This window comes from Wyeomyia smithii, chromosome 1 (genome assembly GCF_029784165.1).
Source record: "Wyeomyia smithii strain HCP4-BCI-WySm-NY-G18 chromosome 1, ASM2978416v1, whole genome shotgun sequence".
NCBI lineage: Eukaryota > Metazoa > Arthropoda > Insecta > Diptera > Culicidae > Wyeomyia > Wyeomyia smithii.
This window is the reverse complement of record NC_073694.1, coordinates 138,253,653-138,272,820: the sequence shown is the minus strand read 5'-3', so window position 1 is coordinate 138,272,820 and position 19,168 is coordinate 138,253,653. Positions and strand designations below refer to the sequence as shown.

At 37.6% G+C, this 19,168-nt stretch overlaps 1 protein-coding gene across 6 annotated transcripts in view; it reads left to right on the top strand.

Annotated features, from left to right (window-relative positions):
* LOC129718864 (ankyrin repeat and KH domain-containing protein mask) overlaps window positions 1-19,168 on the top strand; it is a 60,527-nt gene that overhangs the window by 28,119 nt on the left and 13,240 nt on the right. For 3 of the 6 annotated variants that reach the window (XM_055670040.1, XM_055670041.1, XM_055670042.1), the window contains exons 2-9: window positions 14,579-14,714; window positions 14,792-14,977; window positions 15,786-15,852; window positions 16,028-16,205; window positions 16,268-16,567; window positions 16,846-17,260; window positions 17,316-18,736; window positions 18,810-18,912. In XM_055670040.1, the coding sequence (XP_055526015.1) occupies window positions 14,579-14,714; window positions 14,792-14,977; window positions 15,786-15,852; window positions 16,028-16,205; window positions 16,268-16,567; window positions 16,846-17,260; window positions 17,316-18,736; window positions 18,810-18,912 (2,806 nt within the window). Of the gene's footprint in view, window positions 1-8,776; window positions 8,816-14,578; window positions 14,715-14,791; window positions 14,978-15,785; window positions 15,853-16,027; window positions 16,206-16,267; window positions 16,568-16,845; window positions 17,261-17,315; window positions 18,737-18,809; window positions 18,913-19,168 lie in introns of all 6 variants that reach the window. The other 3 variants (XM_055670038.1, XM_055670037.1, XM_055670039.1) reach the window with 2 other exon arrangements.

Genomic DNA, 19,168 nt, shown 5'->3' with positions numbered 1-19,168 from the left:
ATTATCCCGATTCCTGAAAACATTGGGTAATGTTTGTCCCTTTTAGGTTATTTTCCAAAAATCGGAAGCTACTATCTAGAAATTTAAAATGGCGTCCCAAGTTGATTTCTGGCCTCTGAATATAACGCTTCCGCAATACTCATGATGGATGATATTTGGTCATTTTAAGCTTTTTTCCAGAAACTGAAAGATGCCATCTTCGCCATCGAAATACCCAGATTAGGCAAAATTTGGCCATTTTAGGATGTATTCCGGTAACCAGGAGTAATCACCTGGATTTTTCGCGTGATGTATTCGAAACATATTTATTTCATGGTATTTGCATGTGTATGTGTTAATGTACGCTCATATGTGTGTAAATGTTATGTTTTAAATGCTCGGTATGTTTGTGCTGTTGGCTACCAGAAATCCGTTATTTAAAGTGAAAAATAAATCCAGTAGAAATTTTGAAGGTGTATTTTTCTCTAAAAAATTAAGTATTCGTGTAAATCTATTTTAACAAATCATAAGTTCGAACGAGAAAGGCTGGTCTCATCGCTGGGTAGATTAATTTGGGTTTTTCCCATATAAGTGATTGGTCCCCTACTGCCCATATGCGAATTTTTGGTAAAATCATCGAAATGGTTGCTATCGCATTCATCCTGATGACATTTCTATCCTCTGCACACACAAAATAAACAAATTGAAGATGGCAGCACCGTCAGAGCGAATGAGGGATACAAAATGAAATGAAAGAAATGAAGAATACAAATAAGTACTTTGACAATGATATTCTAGTGCTATTTCGCCTTGTTTTGATTTTTTGTTCCGTTTCGCCTGTTTACACGTGTCTGTGTTTTAAAAACAAAGATGTTTTGCTTTTTATTATCGCCTGTTCACGAAACAATTCGCAAAGAAGCCTGTGCGAAATTTGGCAATTATCATTACCCCCACTCCAACGTAATGCAATTTTGCATGGTGGCCTCACGCAGTGTAGCACTTTGCTGAATAATTTTTTTTCCATTTTTTTTATTTTTCAATTAGTTTTATTTAGGTATTTTTATTTAAATAGGGTATCGAACGTCTTCGTCAGTGGTTTTCTTCGGCAGTTTTTCTGCAGCAATCTCATGCAAAAGGGGGCCGAAGAAAACCACTGACGAAGACGTTCGATACCCTATTTGTATATTTTTATTTTTTAAACTTTTTGAAAAAATTTCAAGTTTTTAATTCTATTCTATTTTTTTCCCTTCTCATCAAGCGTTACGTACTTCATGGTTGTCTTACGACATATTAACTCTTGATAAGTCAAATTGGAGTTTGAAAATAAATTTTGTTTTTGCTGCTATATATAATCGAGTCTAAAATTATATATAATCGAATCATATATAATCGAGTCCGACCTGTATGTGGCCTCAACATAATTTAAATGTGACTATACTATACTATTTGAACGTTCGCGGTATCGCTCGTGAATAAATTGTTCGAAATTAAGAGTCATTTCTTTTATTTCGCTTTTTCTTAAGCACTAACATTACATCAAATTTCATATTTTATGCTTCAATTACAACATCAATGTTTTAGAACCCAAAGAGTGAATATACCTTTATTGGATATAAGCGTTCATGTAAATCTATTTCTACAAAAAATAAGTTTAAATAAGAAAGGCTGGGTCTGACCGCTAGGTGGATTAATTTAGGTTTTTCGAAAAGTTTTCGAATAAGTTCGGTCTAAATTTCAGTTTTTCAGGTGGATTACGATTTAACAAGCTACTTTTATACTTAACTCAAAATAGATAAAAATCCATATGGGACAGTTATGCTTTTATGGGCAGTATAGTATCCAGGTCGCTATAATGCGTCTTCGTAATATGCGAACCTCTCTGCTTACGTCAGATTTGCGATTTCTGAAAAATTGGCAACACAAATGTTGCAGATATATTTTTTTTGAAAAATTCTCGACTACTTTGTGATAAGGTCGTACAGGGGATAGCCAAAATAAGTGGGATATACAAAATTTTGATGAAATTTGAAATGCTATAGCTTTGCTAAATGTTATTCGATTTTAATAATTCGAACACCATTAAACTGGAAAACTTTTGAAGTTTCATTTTCTGACCTCAGATCTGGCCTAGGTCACCAGATATAGGAAATATTCCTGAGTTCCGGTAGGCATGTCAAACCTGCTAATTTTTGGATGGATTTGGTAATGGGTTACCTGATAAAAATGCTTATTTGCATCATTGGCATAGATGACAAAATCATTTCTGAAGCGAATGGTTCATCAAGATCCGGAATCGGCCAAGAACTCATCGAGAAATGGCTATTTTTCATCCGGAAGTCCTCAGAGGAACCTTTAGTAGGCGACATTTACGTTTTTGCACCAAATATAGCGTGTTACACCTCTATCTTCAGGATTTTTTATCAGGAATCCTTTAAAAGACATATATCTAAATATAGGCTGCATTGGCCACTTCCGGAACGACCTGAAGGCCCCGAAGGAACCCGTAGTGGGAGAATTTACATTTCTGCATCAAAATATAGCATGCTACACCTCTATATTCAGGATTTTTCATCAGGAATCATCCAAAAGACATATTTTTTAAATACAGATTACGTTGGCCACTCTCGGAACGATCCAGATGCCCCGGAGGAACCCGGAATGGGGACATTTACATTTCTGCATCAAATAAAGCGTGCGACAGCTCTATCTCAGGATTTTTCATCAGGAATCATCAAAAAGACAAATTTTTTAATTCAGACTGCATTGGCCACTACCAGAACAATCTAAATACCCCGGAGTAACCCTGATGAAAAGTCTTAAAGATAGAGCTGCGCACGCTTTATTTGATGCAGAAGTGTAAACGTCCCCATTCCGGGTTCCTCCGGGGCATCCGGATCGTTCCGGGAGTGGCCAACGTAATCCGTATTCAAAAAATATGTCTTTTAGATGATTCCTGATGAAAAATCCTGAAGATAGAGGTGTCGCATACTATATTTTGATGCAGAAATGTAAATTCTCCCACTACGGGTTCCTTCGGGGCATCCAGGTTGTTCCGGAAGTGGCCAATGCAGCCTTTATTCATATATATGTCTTTTAAAAAATTCCTGATAAAAAATCCTGAAGATAGAGGTGTAACACGCTATATTTGGTGCAAAAACGTAAATGTCGCCTACTAAAGGTTCCTCTGAGGACTTCCGGATGAAAAATAGCCATTTCTCGATGAGTTCTTGGCCGATTCCGGCGCTTCAGAAATGATTTTGTCATCTATGCCAATGATGCAAATAAGCATTTTTATCAGGTAACCCACTACCAAATCCATCCAAAAATTAGCAGGTTTGACATGCCTACCGGAACTCAGGAATATTTCCTATATCTGGTGACCTAGGCCAGATCTGAGGTCAGAAAATGAGACTTCAAAAGTTTTCCAGTTTAATGGTGTTCGAATTATTAAAATCGAATAACATTTAGCAAAGCTATAGCATTTCAAATTTCATCAAAATTTTGCCTATCCCACTTATTTTGACTATCCCCTGTATGTCTAAACGTATACAAAACGAGTGAGAGATGATTTGTGCTAGTAAATTACAAGAGATATAACTCTCACTCGTTTTGTTTACGTTTAGACATACGACCTTATCACAAAGTAGTCGAGAATTGTATGAAGACTTCAAACTGACGTAAGCAGAGTTGTCGAAAGGATGGGTAATTTATTACGAACTTTGCATTATAGCGTCCGCCATTATGGCGCGTAAAAAGCTGGATATAGTAGTATTCAAGATGATTGTTGCTGCTTTAAAAAAATGATAAATAACTGAGAAACATCAAAAATAAAAAGTGACGTTAGCGCCATTTTGACTAATTGACACTTTTATTCATGAACTGTATGTTACGAATTGGTTTCTTCCAGCAACCATAAGGTTCAATTTTCAACTGTAACTCATTAACTTTAGTGCAGGTTATGATTACATTTGGTCATATATTGTCTTTCAGAAACGTATCTCGCATTTTAGTGCAAGTCGTTCCGTTGAGGCCAACGAAGATAACGTAAGCGTAAGCGGCCTAGGTCACCAGATATAGGAAATATTCCTGAGTTCCGGTAGGCATGTCAAACCTGCTAATTTTTGGATGGATTTGGTAATGGGTTACCTGATAAAAATGCTTATTTGCATCATTGGCATAGATGACAAAATCATTTCTGAAGCGAATGGTTCATCAAGATCCGGAATCGGCCAAGAACTCATCGAGAAATGGCTATTTTTCATCCGGAAGTCCTCAGAGGAACCTTTAGTAGGCGACATTTACGTTTTTGCACCAAATATAGCGTGTTACACCTCTATCTTCAGGATTTTTTATCAGGAATCTTTTAAAAGACATATATCTGAATATAGGCTGCATTGGCCACTTCCGGAACGACCTGAAGGCCCCGAAGGAACCCGTAGTGGGAGAATTTACATTTCTGCATCAAAATATAGCATGCTACACCTCTATATTCAGGATTTTTCATCAGGAATCATCCAAAAGACATATTTTTTAAATACAGATTACGTTGGCCACTCTCGGAACGATCCAGATGCCCCGGAGGAACCCGGAATGGGGACATTTACATTTCTGCATCAAATAAAGCGTGCGACAGCTCTATCTTCAGGATTTTTCATCAGGAATCATCAAAAAGACATATTTTTGAATTCAGACTGCATTGGCCACTACCAGAACAATCTAAATACCCCGGAGTAACCCTGATGAAAAGTCTTGAAGATAGAGCTGCGCACGCTTTATTTGATGCAGAAGTGTAAACGTCCCTATTCCGGGTTCCTCCGGGGCAACCGGATCGTTCCGGGAGTGGCCAACGTAATCCGTATTCAAAAAATATGTCTTTTAGATGATTCCTGATGAAAAAATCTGAAGATAGAGGTGTCGCATACTATATTTTGATGCAGAAATGTAAATTCTCCCACTACGGATTCCTTCGGGGCATCCAGGTTGTTCCGGAAGTGGCCAATGCAGCCTATATTCATATATATATGTCTTTTAAAAAATTCCTGATAAAAAATCCTGAAGATAGAGGTGTAACACGCTATATTTGGTGCAAAAACGTAAATGTCGCCTACTAAAGGTTCCTCTGAGGACTTCCGGATGAAAAATAGCCATTTCTCGATGAGTTCTTGGCCGATTCCGGCGCTTCAGAAATGATTTTGTCATCTATGCCAATGATGCAAATAAGCATTTTTATCAGGTAACCCACTACCAAATCCATCCAAAAATTAGCAGGTTTGACATGCCTACCGGAACTCAGGAATATTTCCTATATCTGGTGACCTAGGCCAGATCTGAGGTCAGAAAATGAGACTTCAAAAGTTTTCCAGTTTAATGGTGTTCGAATTATTAAAATCGAATAACATTTAGCAAAGCTATAGCATTTCAAATTTCATCAAAATTTTGCCTATCCCACTTATTTTGACTATCCCCTGTATGTCTAAACGTATACAAAACGAGTGAGAGATGATTTGTGCTAGTAAATTACAAGAGATATAACTCTCACTCGTTTTGTTTACGTTTAGACATACGACCTTATCACAAAGTAGTCGAGAATTGTATGAAGACTTCAAACTGACGTAAGCAGAGTTGTCGAAAGGATGGGTAATTTATTACGAACTTTGCATTATAGCGTCCGCCATTATGGCGCTTAAAAAGCTGGATATAGTAGTATTCAAGATGATTGTTGCTGCTTTAAAAAAAATGATAAATAACTGAGAAACATCAAAAATAAAAAGTGACGTTAGCGCCATTTTGACTAATTGACACTTTTATTCATGAACTGTATGTTACGAATTGGTTTCTTCCAGCAACCATAAGGTTCAATTTTCAACTGTAACTCATTAACTTTAGTACAGGTTATGATTACATTTGGTCATATATTGTCTTTCAGAAACGTATCTCGCATTTTAGTGCAAGTCGTTCCGTTGAGGCCAGCGAAGATAACGTAAGCGTAAGCGTCTCATCAAGCATACATTGTACGTCGAGTTTCTTCAATGTAGTATTTTTTTGGATTAATTTGCAGTATCCTGTGAAATTCGTGTATTGTGGACGACGAGAAAAACCTGTCAATCCTCTGTGTCTGCGTCTCCACATGAGCGGTGATAAACCTAACAGAGTTCACCGTACTTTTAACATTTCTCGCCATCACTGTCAATAGCAATAGGCATTAATCACCGGTAGGCGAAATGGTGAACAGATTTGGTCAGCACACACGAAGTCTTCCCTCGTTCGTCGTTAGCAGTTTATTTGATGTATGTCCAACCCTCACCAAAAAGCGGATGAATGAGCAATGTGTAACGTAACAGACAATCATTGACAGACCCGCACAAAGTCGAGCTTAGCTCTACGAGCTGGCAGATCATATCCAGTGTTTTGCCTGAAACGGTTAGAGGTTTTCGCTCTTGCCATTCAAACGTAGTGTGCCAAACCGTTTTTCCGATTTTTGCTGTTACAATCGTTCGTGTCTATCGCTTCTGAATACCTCTTGAGTCGTTACTGTGTCATTAATTCGATGCTGTAGGAAGCATTTTGTTAAAAATAATGGCAAAAAAAAGGTTGGGGGAGACGCATGTATTATTCAAGGAATTTAAGCTTCCAGTTTATGATATTCGTGTTTTATTTCATTCGTTAAAACAAATGTATCGCCATTTTTCAAAAAAAAAAAAAAAAAAAAAAAAAAAACAATAGAAGTTATAAAGTATTTTTCGCACTTGCTTTGAACAAACTCTGAAAAAGAAGATGCCACAAACTAGATTTCTAGATTAGAGAAACAACCAAATCAACCAAATACCTGCCTGGGTGAGCGCATTCGCGGGCAGGAGTATTCGCTATTTGCGGTCTATACGTAAATGTGTACATTCTGCAGGTCGAAATATATCATGATCCAAATATTGGTGTATAGGTGCGAAAAGAGACAAAGCGAATGGGAAAAGTAACACCGCAATCTGCTGATAGTCGGCATGCCTCGCTCACTTACTCTCTCCTACATCTGTGTCGACTAACAAAAGTTCCGAAGAGAAACAACACCGTGTGTTGCAAAAATTTGCAAAAGTCTCGATTTTCTATGGGTGGGTAATTTTGCGAACTTATATTTTCCATTGCCCTCCGCATCGACGTTCGTTACCTAGCCGATCGCCAATAGCACAAGTAGCAAAAAATGAACAACCGAACGAAACTTGACGTGTTTTTTCAACGTCTTGGTTGAACTCGAGCCGAAGAGGTGATTTCCTATATTTAATGCCTTTTCTTTTTGCTGGCTGAACGACAATCCGACGAAGTAACTAAACTGCTTCGTTAGAGAACTGTTACTAGTTTGCGATGTTCGAATTGGTTATCTAATATAGTACATTTTTCTTACAGCAGTGTTATAGAGCATTATTATCACTAAAAACTTCTTTCGAATCTCGCTGCATGCTTATTGATATCGAAACTCTGAAGAAACGACAAGAACCAACCATGATTACCTTTGTAAACGATATAATCTCACAACGTGTCAATTCGCCAAATCTGCTGGAAACTCTTAACTTTTATACCCCTTCTCGTCCTATAAGAACGCGCAATATTTTTACTATTAATAATTACCGGTCACTGTACGCCAAACATGGACCAATTAACAGCATCATGAACGTCTAGAAAAGTCTGCGAGATTATAGACGTTAGCATGTTCCGATATGCATTAAAAAGCGCATTACGTGCTAGAACTCAATAACTTAAGATTAACGCAATTTCCATTTTGAGTTCAATGTGAGAAAGTCAGATGATGCCATTTGATGATTTGATAAAAATACCTAAATCATTTTAAAATTGTATACTTTTTGTCTTGCCAAGGCCTCTTCTTACTTTTACGGCGACAGACCGATTTTTCTTTCACTACTGGTTTCATTCTCGGCTACCACATTCCAATCACTTGTGATACCCAATACTAATCAGTATTGTTCGAAAAACTCTAAGCATTAGTTGCCATAACTTTTTTCGCTCAACTGAATCATTCGTTGCCTAGAAATTTATTTGTGGGTTTCACAAGCGGAATTCTCAAATTGTAGGGCCTCACAAGATTTATTTTTCGACTCAGCAATTGAGTTAAAACTGATACTAAATCACAACTAATAACACCTTACGTTTGCTGCAGTAGACTTTGCAAACAGTTTTTAATCCTAGGTCTTTTGTCTAGATAAATAATGTTTTTTTATTTGTTCATCGAAAACTTGTACCGAGGAGACTGTTGAACCTATATTCTCAACGAAATATAAGTTAAACAGTCTTCTCGTTCTGCAAGTTCATTACAATTTAATCATTCAAAGTTCTAAACAAGTATATAATTAAAACGTTTGGATTCATTTTCCGCACGTTAGACACGTGTGGATATTCTATGTCAATTTATCATCACCGTAATTTTACAGTTTATGACGTTGATAGGGTACTATGCAGCACGCGATAATCTTTCGTGTAAATCGTTTAAATAATGCTGCTTCAGCTTAGTTCCGCTGCTTCGTGGCAGTTTCAGGATTTTTCAATCTCAACAAAGGATTAATGAAACTGCACCACAGGACTAGCCTCGATGTTTTAAATTATATTCGACAGATCTGACTTAAAAACTGATTATATGCATAGTTATAATTCATCAACTCATTGTTTCAATTCATCAACTCAACGCGCCTCTGTTTTTCGGTTTCTTATTTTGTATTTTGATTTAGTTTGTTTCTTATTTTTATACACGTACGTACATTCTTCCGATTTGTTTTTTCCTCTTTCTCTCTTTTAGATTCTGCTCGCTTGTCTCTGTCTGAGGCCAGATTTGCTGGTAAGTGTGTCATTTCAAGACACCCTCAACTGATCATACACAGCAATAAATAAGCCCTTTTCCCAGCTGACGCTCATAACCGTCGCGTTTTGTTTTATTATTTGCGTTTGTCTGTTTATTTTGTTTGGTTCCTCTTTATTTGCTAACGCTAACGTTTAACTTACCCTTATTGACTTTTTTTTTTCACAAATCACTTATTGACTATTGATTTATTTGTTTTCGTTTGTTTGATTCTAATACGTTTCTAATCAGTTGATTCAATTATGCAATTCGATCGGAAACATAACCATGCATTTCTGGCCCTACGAGTGGAGCTAAAAAATACAAGCCTGCGGTTTAGTTTTTTTTTCTTTCAGTGCATTAGTTTTTGCTTTGAGCATAAAATAATAACAAGATTCTGCATAAACTATTAGTCGAGAATGTTGTCAAGTACAAGTTTGATATATAATATTTTTCCAATGGTTTTCATCAAAATTAATCAACATTAACCTCCCGGTTGTCTTCGAGGTGCGTCCTGATCAAATATTTCACTTATCCTAAGTTTAAACCTCGACTAAGTAGGTCAGTTTATTAGTAACCAACCCTGTCCCCACAATTGCCCTGTACACTAACAGTTGACTTGGATCTGTCAATAGGAATGGTCAAGCCTCTTTGAGACCTCTGCACACTTAAAATTTTTTTGCCAGGTCTCGGTAACTTATTGCCGAGAACGGCACCACTGAGTGTTCGGTTAAAAAAAATAATGACAGCTGTCATATTTTTTCGTAAATCTCGGTTCACCCAACTGAAATTTCGGAACAAAATATCCGAAATCTCGGTAGTAATATTTTGTGCCGAAATTTCAGTTAGGTTGAACCGAGATATATAAAAAAATGTGGCAGCTGTCATTATTTTTTTAACCGAGCACTCAGTGGTGCCGTTCTCGGCAATAAGTTATCGAGACCCGGCAAAAAATTTTAAGTGTGTGTGTCACAAGCTTTCCTCAACATTGCTTATTAACCTATTTTCTGACTGACATGCGTTGCATTCATCGACATTTCCACATCAAACAACAACATCCGTTTTTGACGAAGCACATACAGTATACATTGTTGATTTTCCCCGAAACAGTATTTCTTTAAAACGAGTACTGGTATATGGTCAAGAAAACCTCTATGACTGTGAATGAAACTTCTATCGTTTACTTTACGAAAAAAATCTAAGAACTCTCCTATTCCTGTTCCTGTAAGATAAAACGGGAACGGTGTGGAATTGATCACCCATGAAATCTATGCATACTATTGAAAATGTGTTCAAATTCGGCATCTATTAGTTACAGGTACTTTGAAATCAAACATAACTCTGTTTTAGGTTAAAATCTATTCATTGAGGCTCACGAGATGAAATTTACTGAATTCTCTCTTTTTTGATCATCATTCGATTGATTTCAATTCGGTTCGTTGCACAAGGGCAAAAATTGGCTCTGGAATTAAAATTTTCATAATTTCCTAGAATATCATCAGTATTACATTATTACACTAATGGTATTAAAAAATCATCTACATCGCCCAGATGGTCTCGGGGTACGATGCTGGCCTAACAAGCCAGTCGTCGTGGGTTCGAGTCTCGGCTCGGGAGAGACTGTTAATGTCAGTAGGATCGTAGCTCTTGCACCTCAATTGTCCTGTACACTAAAACAGTTGGCTGCGAAGTCTGTGTATAAATAAACAAAAGGTCGAGTTCCGAATTGGAATGTAGCACCAACGCTTTGCTTTGCTTTGCAATTGCTATTCAACAACCATCGTTGAAAATTATATTGTTCAAGCTTCTATTGAACTTTACTCTGCTCATCGAGTTTAACGTAATTCAGTGGCGTCAGGTCCACCTGTGCAACATGTGCACTGCACAGGTACCCTATACCCTAACATTCGAGCATATGCAATTTTCGAAATATTACAATCTATGAAAACAAGTAAGCATACTAGCGAAACCCTACAATCAAACACTTTGGTTTAATTTTCTTATTTCATTTGAGGAAAAAGAACTTGAATAAATGTTTGGTGCACATGTGACGAAATTAGCCACGCGACGCCTCTGACGTAATTTTTTTTTTTGGTACAAACTTGATCCATCAAATTTGATTAAGTTTTTCGCCGAAAACAGAGAAGTTTTTCGCCGAAAACAATGTATTAAACGGCTTCGTCAGATAATATGTATTGTGAGCAGGATTCAGTTTGCCGATCTCTACTGGTTGTATTTCACTTGGGAACTCAATATACGTTATCTTACCTTGAATATAGAATCTTTCATGTTCGTAAAAATGAATAACTTTATTTAAACCTAAACATAAAAAATACATAACAACTAACACATCCAGATATTCCATACTACCGAAGGACACATTAGCGGAACACAACTGCGTCGCTAGCGGTTTTTAGTTATCATCTTCTCTAGAATTTTCATTTGTTCACCCTCGAATAACCCCAGTTCCGACGCACTAACGGAAGCAAATAACCCATGCACTTTGTTGGACACTCACGGTTTGCGAAAACATTGAGCGGAGAAAACAGTGAGAGAAGAACTGAAATGTTTATTTTAATGAATCCGCGTCCAGTATTGATATGTTTTCTTTCAGATTGATGTATTTGAATGTTTTTCATACTTTTGTTTCATAAAAAGTCAGTTCATAACAATTAAAATGGAACAAATTAAAGTGGGACTGATATACGATTGTTTTGTACTACATCATGTAAAATAATAGTCCCAGTCTTTTTGACCATAGTAACTGAATCAGTTTGTTGTTCACAGTTATCAAAGTTGTTTGTTTTGCTGAGGTGAATCATTTTGAAAGTGTGAAAATATTGTTTAATCTTGTGCAAAATGTCCTCGTTAGATCTAATCTGATCCGCGTATGTCAATAGGTCCGTTGAAGGTTTCCGTAACTTTTCTTAATATTTCTAATAAGGAGCAGAGTAGGAAAATACGATAAAAATCCATAGATGAAATTCGACTACTCCATAAATGAGGCTGGCAGTTTCAATGGTTTTAAACATAACTGACATAGTCTGACGAGAATTGGTAATAATTACAGGTACGTAAATTTCGTACAAGTTGTATATGAGAACACGTAAACACTAGCTAGTGATGTGAGATCAGTATTCTATATTACAAATTATTGGGCGATCAATTTCAAATTCAATCCGAGAAATCATCGATGTAACAAAGATTTTTTTTTTTTGTCAAAAATTATGCTTTCGTTGAAGAAAAAGTACCCAATCCATACCAAAATACCTCCGTGTGTACAAAATTTAAAAATTAATAAGGGTATCTGTTTCTGAGCTGACATTTTCTTCTCAGAATTCAAGCATTGGAAAAACGTCAAAGAATGTAGCTAATTTTGTTAAAAACAACCTTGGCATTGACATATACTAGTGACATAACAATTATTTTCGGAGAAAAACATTTTTTTCTATTTTTATGTTTTCCAAATAATGCACGGTTCCGTAAATATAAATTCTATTCATACTTTTTGATGAAAAATCAAAAATCGTTTCGATTTTGTACATCTTTTAAGAAAAAAAAACATGAAAGAACGCCGAAAATTAAAAAAAAACTAATTTTTTCACCCACGCCCATGTATTTAAGAGACTGCAAGAAACTAGTGAAACCACCTGGGGAAGCTAGTACTAATCCCCGTCTTCCGAGTAAAGGCTGTTGTTTTTGCAGTTTTTGCAGTTTTTCGAGAAATTCTATTTTGAAAAAGTACATTTTTTCATCTAAAATGTCCTAAACTCTAAGAAAAAGTTGAAAATTTGCTAAAGGTATGTTCGGCAGATTTATGTATTTTTTAAATTTGAAAAAATGTCTTGAACATAGTAGGCCTCTAAAATCACTCCAGAAAAAGTTTTTTTGGTATTTTTTGATTTTTAGAAACTTTAAGGATGTCTGTGTAAACTACCTGTATGTGGCCGATTTTCATGAGATAGAAACAAAGTGTCTTCAGAAAAGTTTTTCTACATAAGATTGTCTACAACTTTGCTGAAGACTTCGTTTTGATTTGATAAGCAAATAAAAAATTAAAATTTTTATCTCACTTTTAGGTGAATTAATCAAAAATTTATTTGCATCAGGAGAAGCCCCTTAAGATCTACAAAAACTTTGTCGAATACACTGTAGCGTTTATATGGCATTTTTATACTCAAAAGGCTGACGATCACGTTTTTTGCGTTTTAAGACACTGTGCACTGCGACCATTGTTTTGATCTTTTGTGGTATGCCTCTTCTCTAGTCCCAGGTGGCAGATATATCACTATTGATAGAAGTGATCCTCCTTATCATATCGCAGCCCTTTCTCCCAATTTGGCACTAAATTTCGTAGGAAATGTATTACCTCATTAGAATTTGCAGACCAGACCTTAAAAAGCTTCATAGTTCCTTTTCCAAAGGCCCTTATTTTCCGCTGTATTAATGCACAGCATTGGCAGAGCAAATGTTTTGCTTTGCCAGAAAAAAATATTCCATGCGATTATTTTTGGGCCTAAGAAAATTCTCCATCCGTGTGAATTATCCAGTTTGCTAAGCCAAATACGTGTGCGAAAGTTTCAGTTTCAAATTGAAGCTGTTCGCCCTAGTTAAATTAAAAAAAAAACTACACTAAGGTCGCTTTTTACGCGGGTTTTTTTACGCGGATTCCGGAATCTAAGCGGTTTTTTTACGCGGATTCCGGAATTTACGCGGTATTTTTTTTTTTTTGCGCGGATTTCGGTTTCTTTTCATTCGGATTGCAGAATTAACGCTGGTTTTTTTACGCGGCACGTATCCCCCGCGTAAAAAGCGACTTTAGTGTATTCGAAATAGATCGATAGGTTATTCGGCATAGATGTTTTATTAATTGTTCATACTTACATGATGATGACGTTCTCAGCAACGGATTGACATATTCGAACGATTGTTGTTGTAATTCAACAATGGTTAAGGGTTAGTGTTTGAATTTCGTTTTGGAAAAGACTGTCAATGTTGGCAGACTCCTTGTGTATGCTCATGTACATTTCATAGTAGTTGCAATGTGCGTCACGTGCTCAAACAGCAGTTCCGATGATGGAATGTAGCATCTGAAATCTTGCTTTAAATTCTAGTTCTTTTCTATACGATGAAGGAAAAACTATAGAAAAAATATTGATGATAATAAATATAGTGGCTTTTTTATTATACGTTTCACAAGTTATAATGTTTTCAAGGAGGTTAAAAAATATAGAAAGTCTTCGACTTGATTTTTCCAAGAAAACTGATGTATTCGCAAAGAGCCAAGAGCTAGCGGTTTGTCCCTGTTCAGTGACTTGTAATCAATTAACTATAATATACTGATCTCTAGACTGACCTTTTCTTGGACCAATAAAATGAAGAATTACATTTCTTTCAAGTGTTGTATTCCTCGATTAAATAGTTTCAATGCATCTACATGTCCTTTCAAGTAAAAAATAATAACAAGCCCTTCTAAGCTATATTTGAGCAGCTTCAATAAATTGTGGTTTCGTGATAAAAATTTCACTGAGAGAATTTTTCTATATCAATTTTACCTTGATTTGTTTTTTTTTTATTTAAAAAACTGAAAAACTAAAATTTCCATTTACCTTCGAGCATCTAGTGGGTGAAAACATCAACGCTGTTTACATGATAGATGTCCTCGTAAAAATTATGCAGTATTGCGATCAATACTGCACTGCTCATACGATAATTTAAAATGATCAACTATTTTTTTACAATTTTCATTCTGCTTCATTTCAGGTTGATTCGTTTCCCTTAGATCAACAATCGATCGAGATTCCAGAAACGGAATGCTCGGATAGCTGCGAGAACGATGTCGATATGGATGAGTCGGACAGTTGCGACAACGATGGCGACGAGAATGACGATTCCGAAGGTATAATGCATGTTTGTTTTAGAAGCAATAATAGTAATGGGTTTGTTTTTTCTTTTTTATTGGCTTGTTTTGTTCAGACGACGATGAAGATGACGACGATATTCACAGTACAGTAGTGACAGGAAAGTTTCTGCTGGAGAACGATAACGATATAGATCAGGACAGCGGTGGAGGCGGCGGTAGTGTCAGTGGAGGAGGAGGGACCGGTGGAAATGGTCCCCATGATAAAAAAGCTCGTCTGGAAGCTTTACTAGAAGCAGCAGGTGAGAGAAAGAATTTCAGTTACAGTTAATCTAGGATAAACAACCTAGGAGTATGACCTTTTAGTAGTTTCAGGGAGGAACCCAATCTTAACATATCTCCTTTTGTGTGTAAGATTGATTTGAAAGCAATTAACGTTGTTCAGGCCGAAAAAATAGGTTTACTTATTAGACATATCAGCTACCGCTATTTTCATAGCGCAAGTGTTAAGTATCACGGAGCGATTCGTTTTGCAGTACTTAAATGTATAGAGCTACGTAGGGCTACCAATTTAACCGCGACGAGGCTGATAGCTTTGCGATGCTTTAGCACTTCCTTAAAAATGCATACCCAATGCATTTTCACAAGCAAGTGTGGCATGGTTACCTTTTTTTATCATAAATAAATCATTTAAGTAATTGTCAATCACCGTATATTCAAAATTTTCAGGTTTTCATGAAATACTTATAAATTGTTTATTTGTTCTAAGTCGCTTTTCTGTTTCGTAAATACGATCGAATAGTAAATCAACTAATTTAATGCTTTCTAGTTAGTGGATGTTCTATATTTTTTTGTCACAATATTCTGATTGTTCAAGATTATATTTATGCATTTTGAGTAGGATTGGTAAACATTTCGAAAGGTTTTTTGCATCCAAACCTGTGGTGCTCTAGAGTAGCTATGGTAAAGAGAGGGTTAATTAGAAAATCAGTTCTGTATAGTGATAGCCTATATAATTGAACAAGTTCGAGATGCAATCAATAAACACTGAAAGATCTGCTTTGAATAGGATCTTTTCATTGATCGATGCTTAATTTATATTTCATACAGATGAGGCAGCCCAAGCTCTCACCCGCATGCGATCAAGTGAAGGCGGGGGAAGCCCACGGGACAAAAAGTAAGTGACCAATCTTTGCCAATCAATTAACGTCTTTGATTCTGTTCTCTCTATTCGAATTGAAAGTTTTTTTATTTATCGGTTATATTTTGTTCAATTAATCCCACAAAAAATTAAAAAGTACCCGTTTTCATTGACACAACCACGATTTTGTTCTTTGTTTTGTAACACGCAGAAATGCTCTTCGTAATTTCAGCTTGCTCTCGCGCTCGCTGCTAGCCGCCTGTACCGACAATGACGTTAACACTGTCCGGCGGCTTCTGGGCGAGGGCAACTCGCTGAATGAGGCTACTGATGATGGCGATTCACTACTATCCTTGGCCTGCTCAGCCGGATACTACGAATTGGCACAGGTAAAAAATAACCGTTCGTTTATATTTTTTCGTTTATCGCTTAATCTTCCTAATTCCGACAGGTCCTTCTGGCCATGTCTGCTCAAGTGGAAGATCGCGGACAAAAAAATGACTGCACGCCACTGATGGAAGCAGCATCAGCAGGCCATGTCGAAATTATCGGGCTTTTGCTGAAGCATGGTGCAGACGTTAATGCGCAATCATCAACTGGGAATACACCCCTGATGTACGCCTGTGCGGGCGGACATGAAGAAGCAGTCAAAGTACTTCTCGATCATGGCGCCAATGTAGAAGATCATAATGAGAATGGACATACACCGCTTATGGAGGCAGCTTCAGCGGGACACGTGGGTGTTGCAAAGGTAATTAGAGCAAGGAATACAAGAAGGATCTAAACGACAAGTGATTAGAACCGAGACCAGAGCCTTTGAGTTGAATTCGTTTACTTGTTCGGCTCCGTGGTTGATCCATTGAAGCTCCTTCTGATGAGCTTCTGGAATCATTTCAAAACCTTGCATGAAAACAATCAATTCGGGCAATGAATCTAGTTTGATCTTATCTGATGTTGTAATACGAATTCTATAAAAGAAAATAAATTTAAAATAAAGTTAAACAGGACACTCATATTTCTTTCTCATAGATCCTACTGGAACGTGGAGCTGGCATAAATACACACTCGAACGAGTTTAAAGAGAGTGCACTAACGCTCGCCTGCTATAAGGGTCATCTAGACATGGTTCGATACTTGCTAGAGGCTGGTGCTGATCAGGAACACAAAACTGATGAAATGCATACAGCTCTGATGGAGGCATCAATGGACGGCCATGTGGAAGTTGCGCGGCTGTTACTGGACTCTGGTGCTCAGGTTAACATGCCAACTGATTCGTTCGAATCACCTTTAACGCTGGCAGCCTGTGGTGGACACGTGGATCTTGCGATGCTTTTGATCGAACGTGGTGCCAACATCGAAGAAGTTAACGACGAAGGTTACACTCCACTAATGGAAGCGGCTAGAGAAGGACATGAGGAAATGGTGGCATTGCTATTACAACAAGGTAAATTACATAATTCAATTTATACAAAGAGATACTACAAGTCACTTTCATGCAGGTGCAAATATTAATGCTCAAACGGAGGAAACTCAAGAAACCGCACTAACGCTTGCATGTTGTGGAGGATTTGTCGAGGTAGCTGACTATTTGATAAAGGCTGGAGCCGATATTGAGCTCGGAGCTTCAACTCCACTAATGGAAGCAGCTCAAGAGGGCCATATCGATTTGGTACGGTTTCTCTTAGAACACGGAGCGGATGTCCATGCGCAAACACAAACTGGTGACACGGCTCTAACGTATGCTTGCGAAAATGGCCACACAGAAGTTGCGGATATTCTACTTTACTACAGGGCTGAACTGGAGCATGAATCCGAGGGCGGTCGTACACCCTTGATGAAAGCTTGTCGAGCTGGCCATTGGTGTATTGTCAAGTTCCTCATAGAGAAAGGGGCAGATGTTAATAGACACACGACAAATAACGATCATACTCCACTCTCATTAGCGTGTGCTGGAGGGCATTCAAACATTGTGGAACTGCTACTGAAAAATGGTGCAGACCCGTTCCATAAACTGAAAGACAACAGTACTATGCTAATCGAAGCTGCTAAAGGTGGCCACATCGGAGTAGTTCAACTATTACTTGATTTTCCCCATTCGTTGATCAGCGCTAATACTGCAGCCCAACAAAATCTCCTGAACAACGGTCAAATTCAGTTGCAGCAAGCACAGCAACAACTTCAGCAACAGCAGCAGTTGATAATCACGCAAAATCAACAACAGCAACTGCTAGCAGCTCCTCCTGGATTAGTTCCGGTGCCAGAATCAATTCGCGTCTCTAATAAACAAATGTTTCAGCAGCATCCCACGATGGAGAACCTCGATCAGCAGCAACAGCAGCAACAACAACAACAACAACATCTATTAACCACCAACAAGATGCTTGCGAACCATAATGTATTTCTTGACGGTCATATTGCCTCGGCTGATCCCTCAATCCTCGCACAGATGCGACTGATTCAGATGCAAGGTTTCAAGGATGGTCTCGCTCACGGACTCTCGCGCGCACCTGGTCAACAACAGCAACAGGCTATTCTTTCCCAGCAGATACCATCACATCTCGCAACTTCCCAGCAGCAACAAATTATTCTGCAGGGAACCAATAATACCACCGTAGTTCAGCAGCAACAACAGGTTGCTGCTGGACCAGGCGGTATTAAACAGCGTAGCTTGTTGCGACAGAAGATAGCACCGGCACAGGCAACGGCCACTGGAATTACAACCTCTCAATCGCAACATCTAGCGTTTGACACAAATCTTACTAGCTCGGAAGCACAGCAAGTTCGAAGCGAGCCTATTGGTGAGGACAATGGCAGCAGCGTGAGTAGCAGCGGAGCCACTTTGCAACAGCGTGCAGGTGTAGTTATGCGCTCAGATTACGAGATGCAGTACACGAAACAGATGCGAGAAATGTATCAGAAGGTAAGGCTTGCGGTTGATTTATAATAAGTTGTGGTAATAATATTATTCTTCTTATTTTGTTTAATAATGACAGTCACAAAAGGCAAATATTCAGTTCATTTGTGACTCGAACGGCCCCCCACCGACACTGCTGCCATCAACCGGAACCTACATCGATATTACTACCCCAGCTCAAGGTGAGAAATCTATTTTTACTTAATGAAATGAATTTTAAACTCTTATTACTGATCAACTATAAGCACAATTGACACAAACTGTATTGCACATTAAAGATCAATCTGTTCTCTAACGTTCCTGAAAAGTTTCATCGTGTAAATTTTCAAGTATAATTGTTAAACTTAAATCAAAGTGTGAATGATAGGTGATGCCATATGGCATCACTTGCCGGGAACGAGTTAAGGTATTGCTTATTGTGTATTATTTATTGTCTTC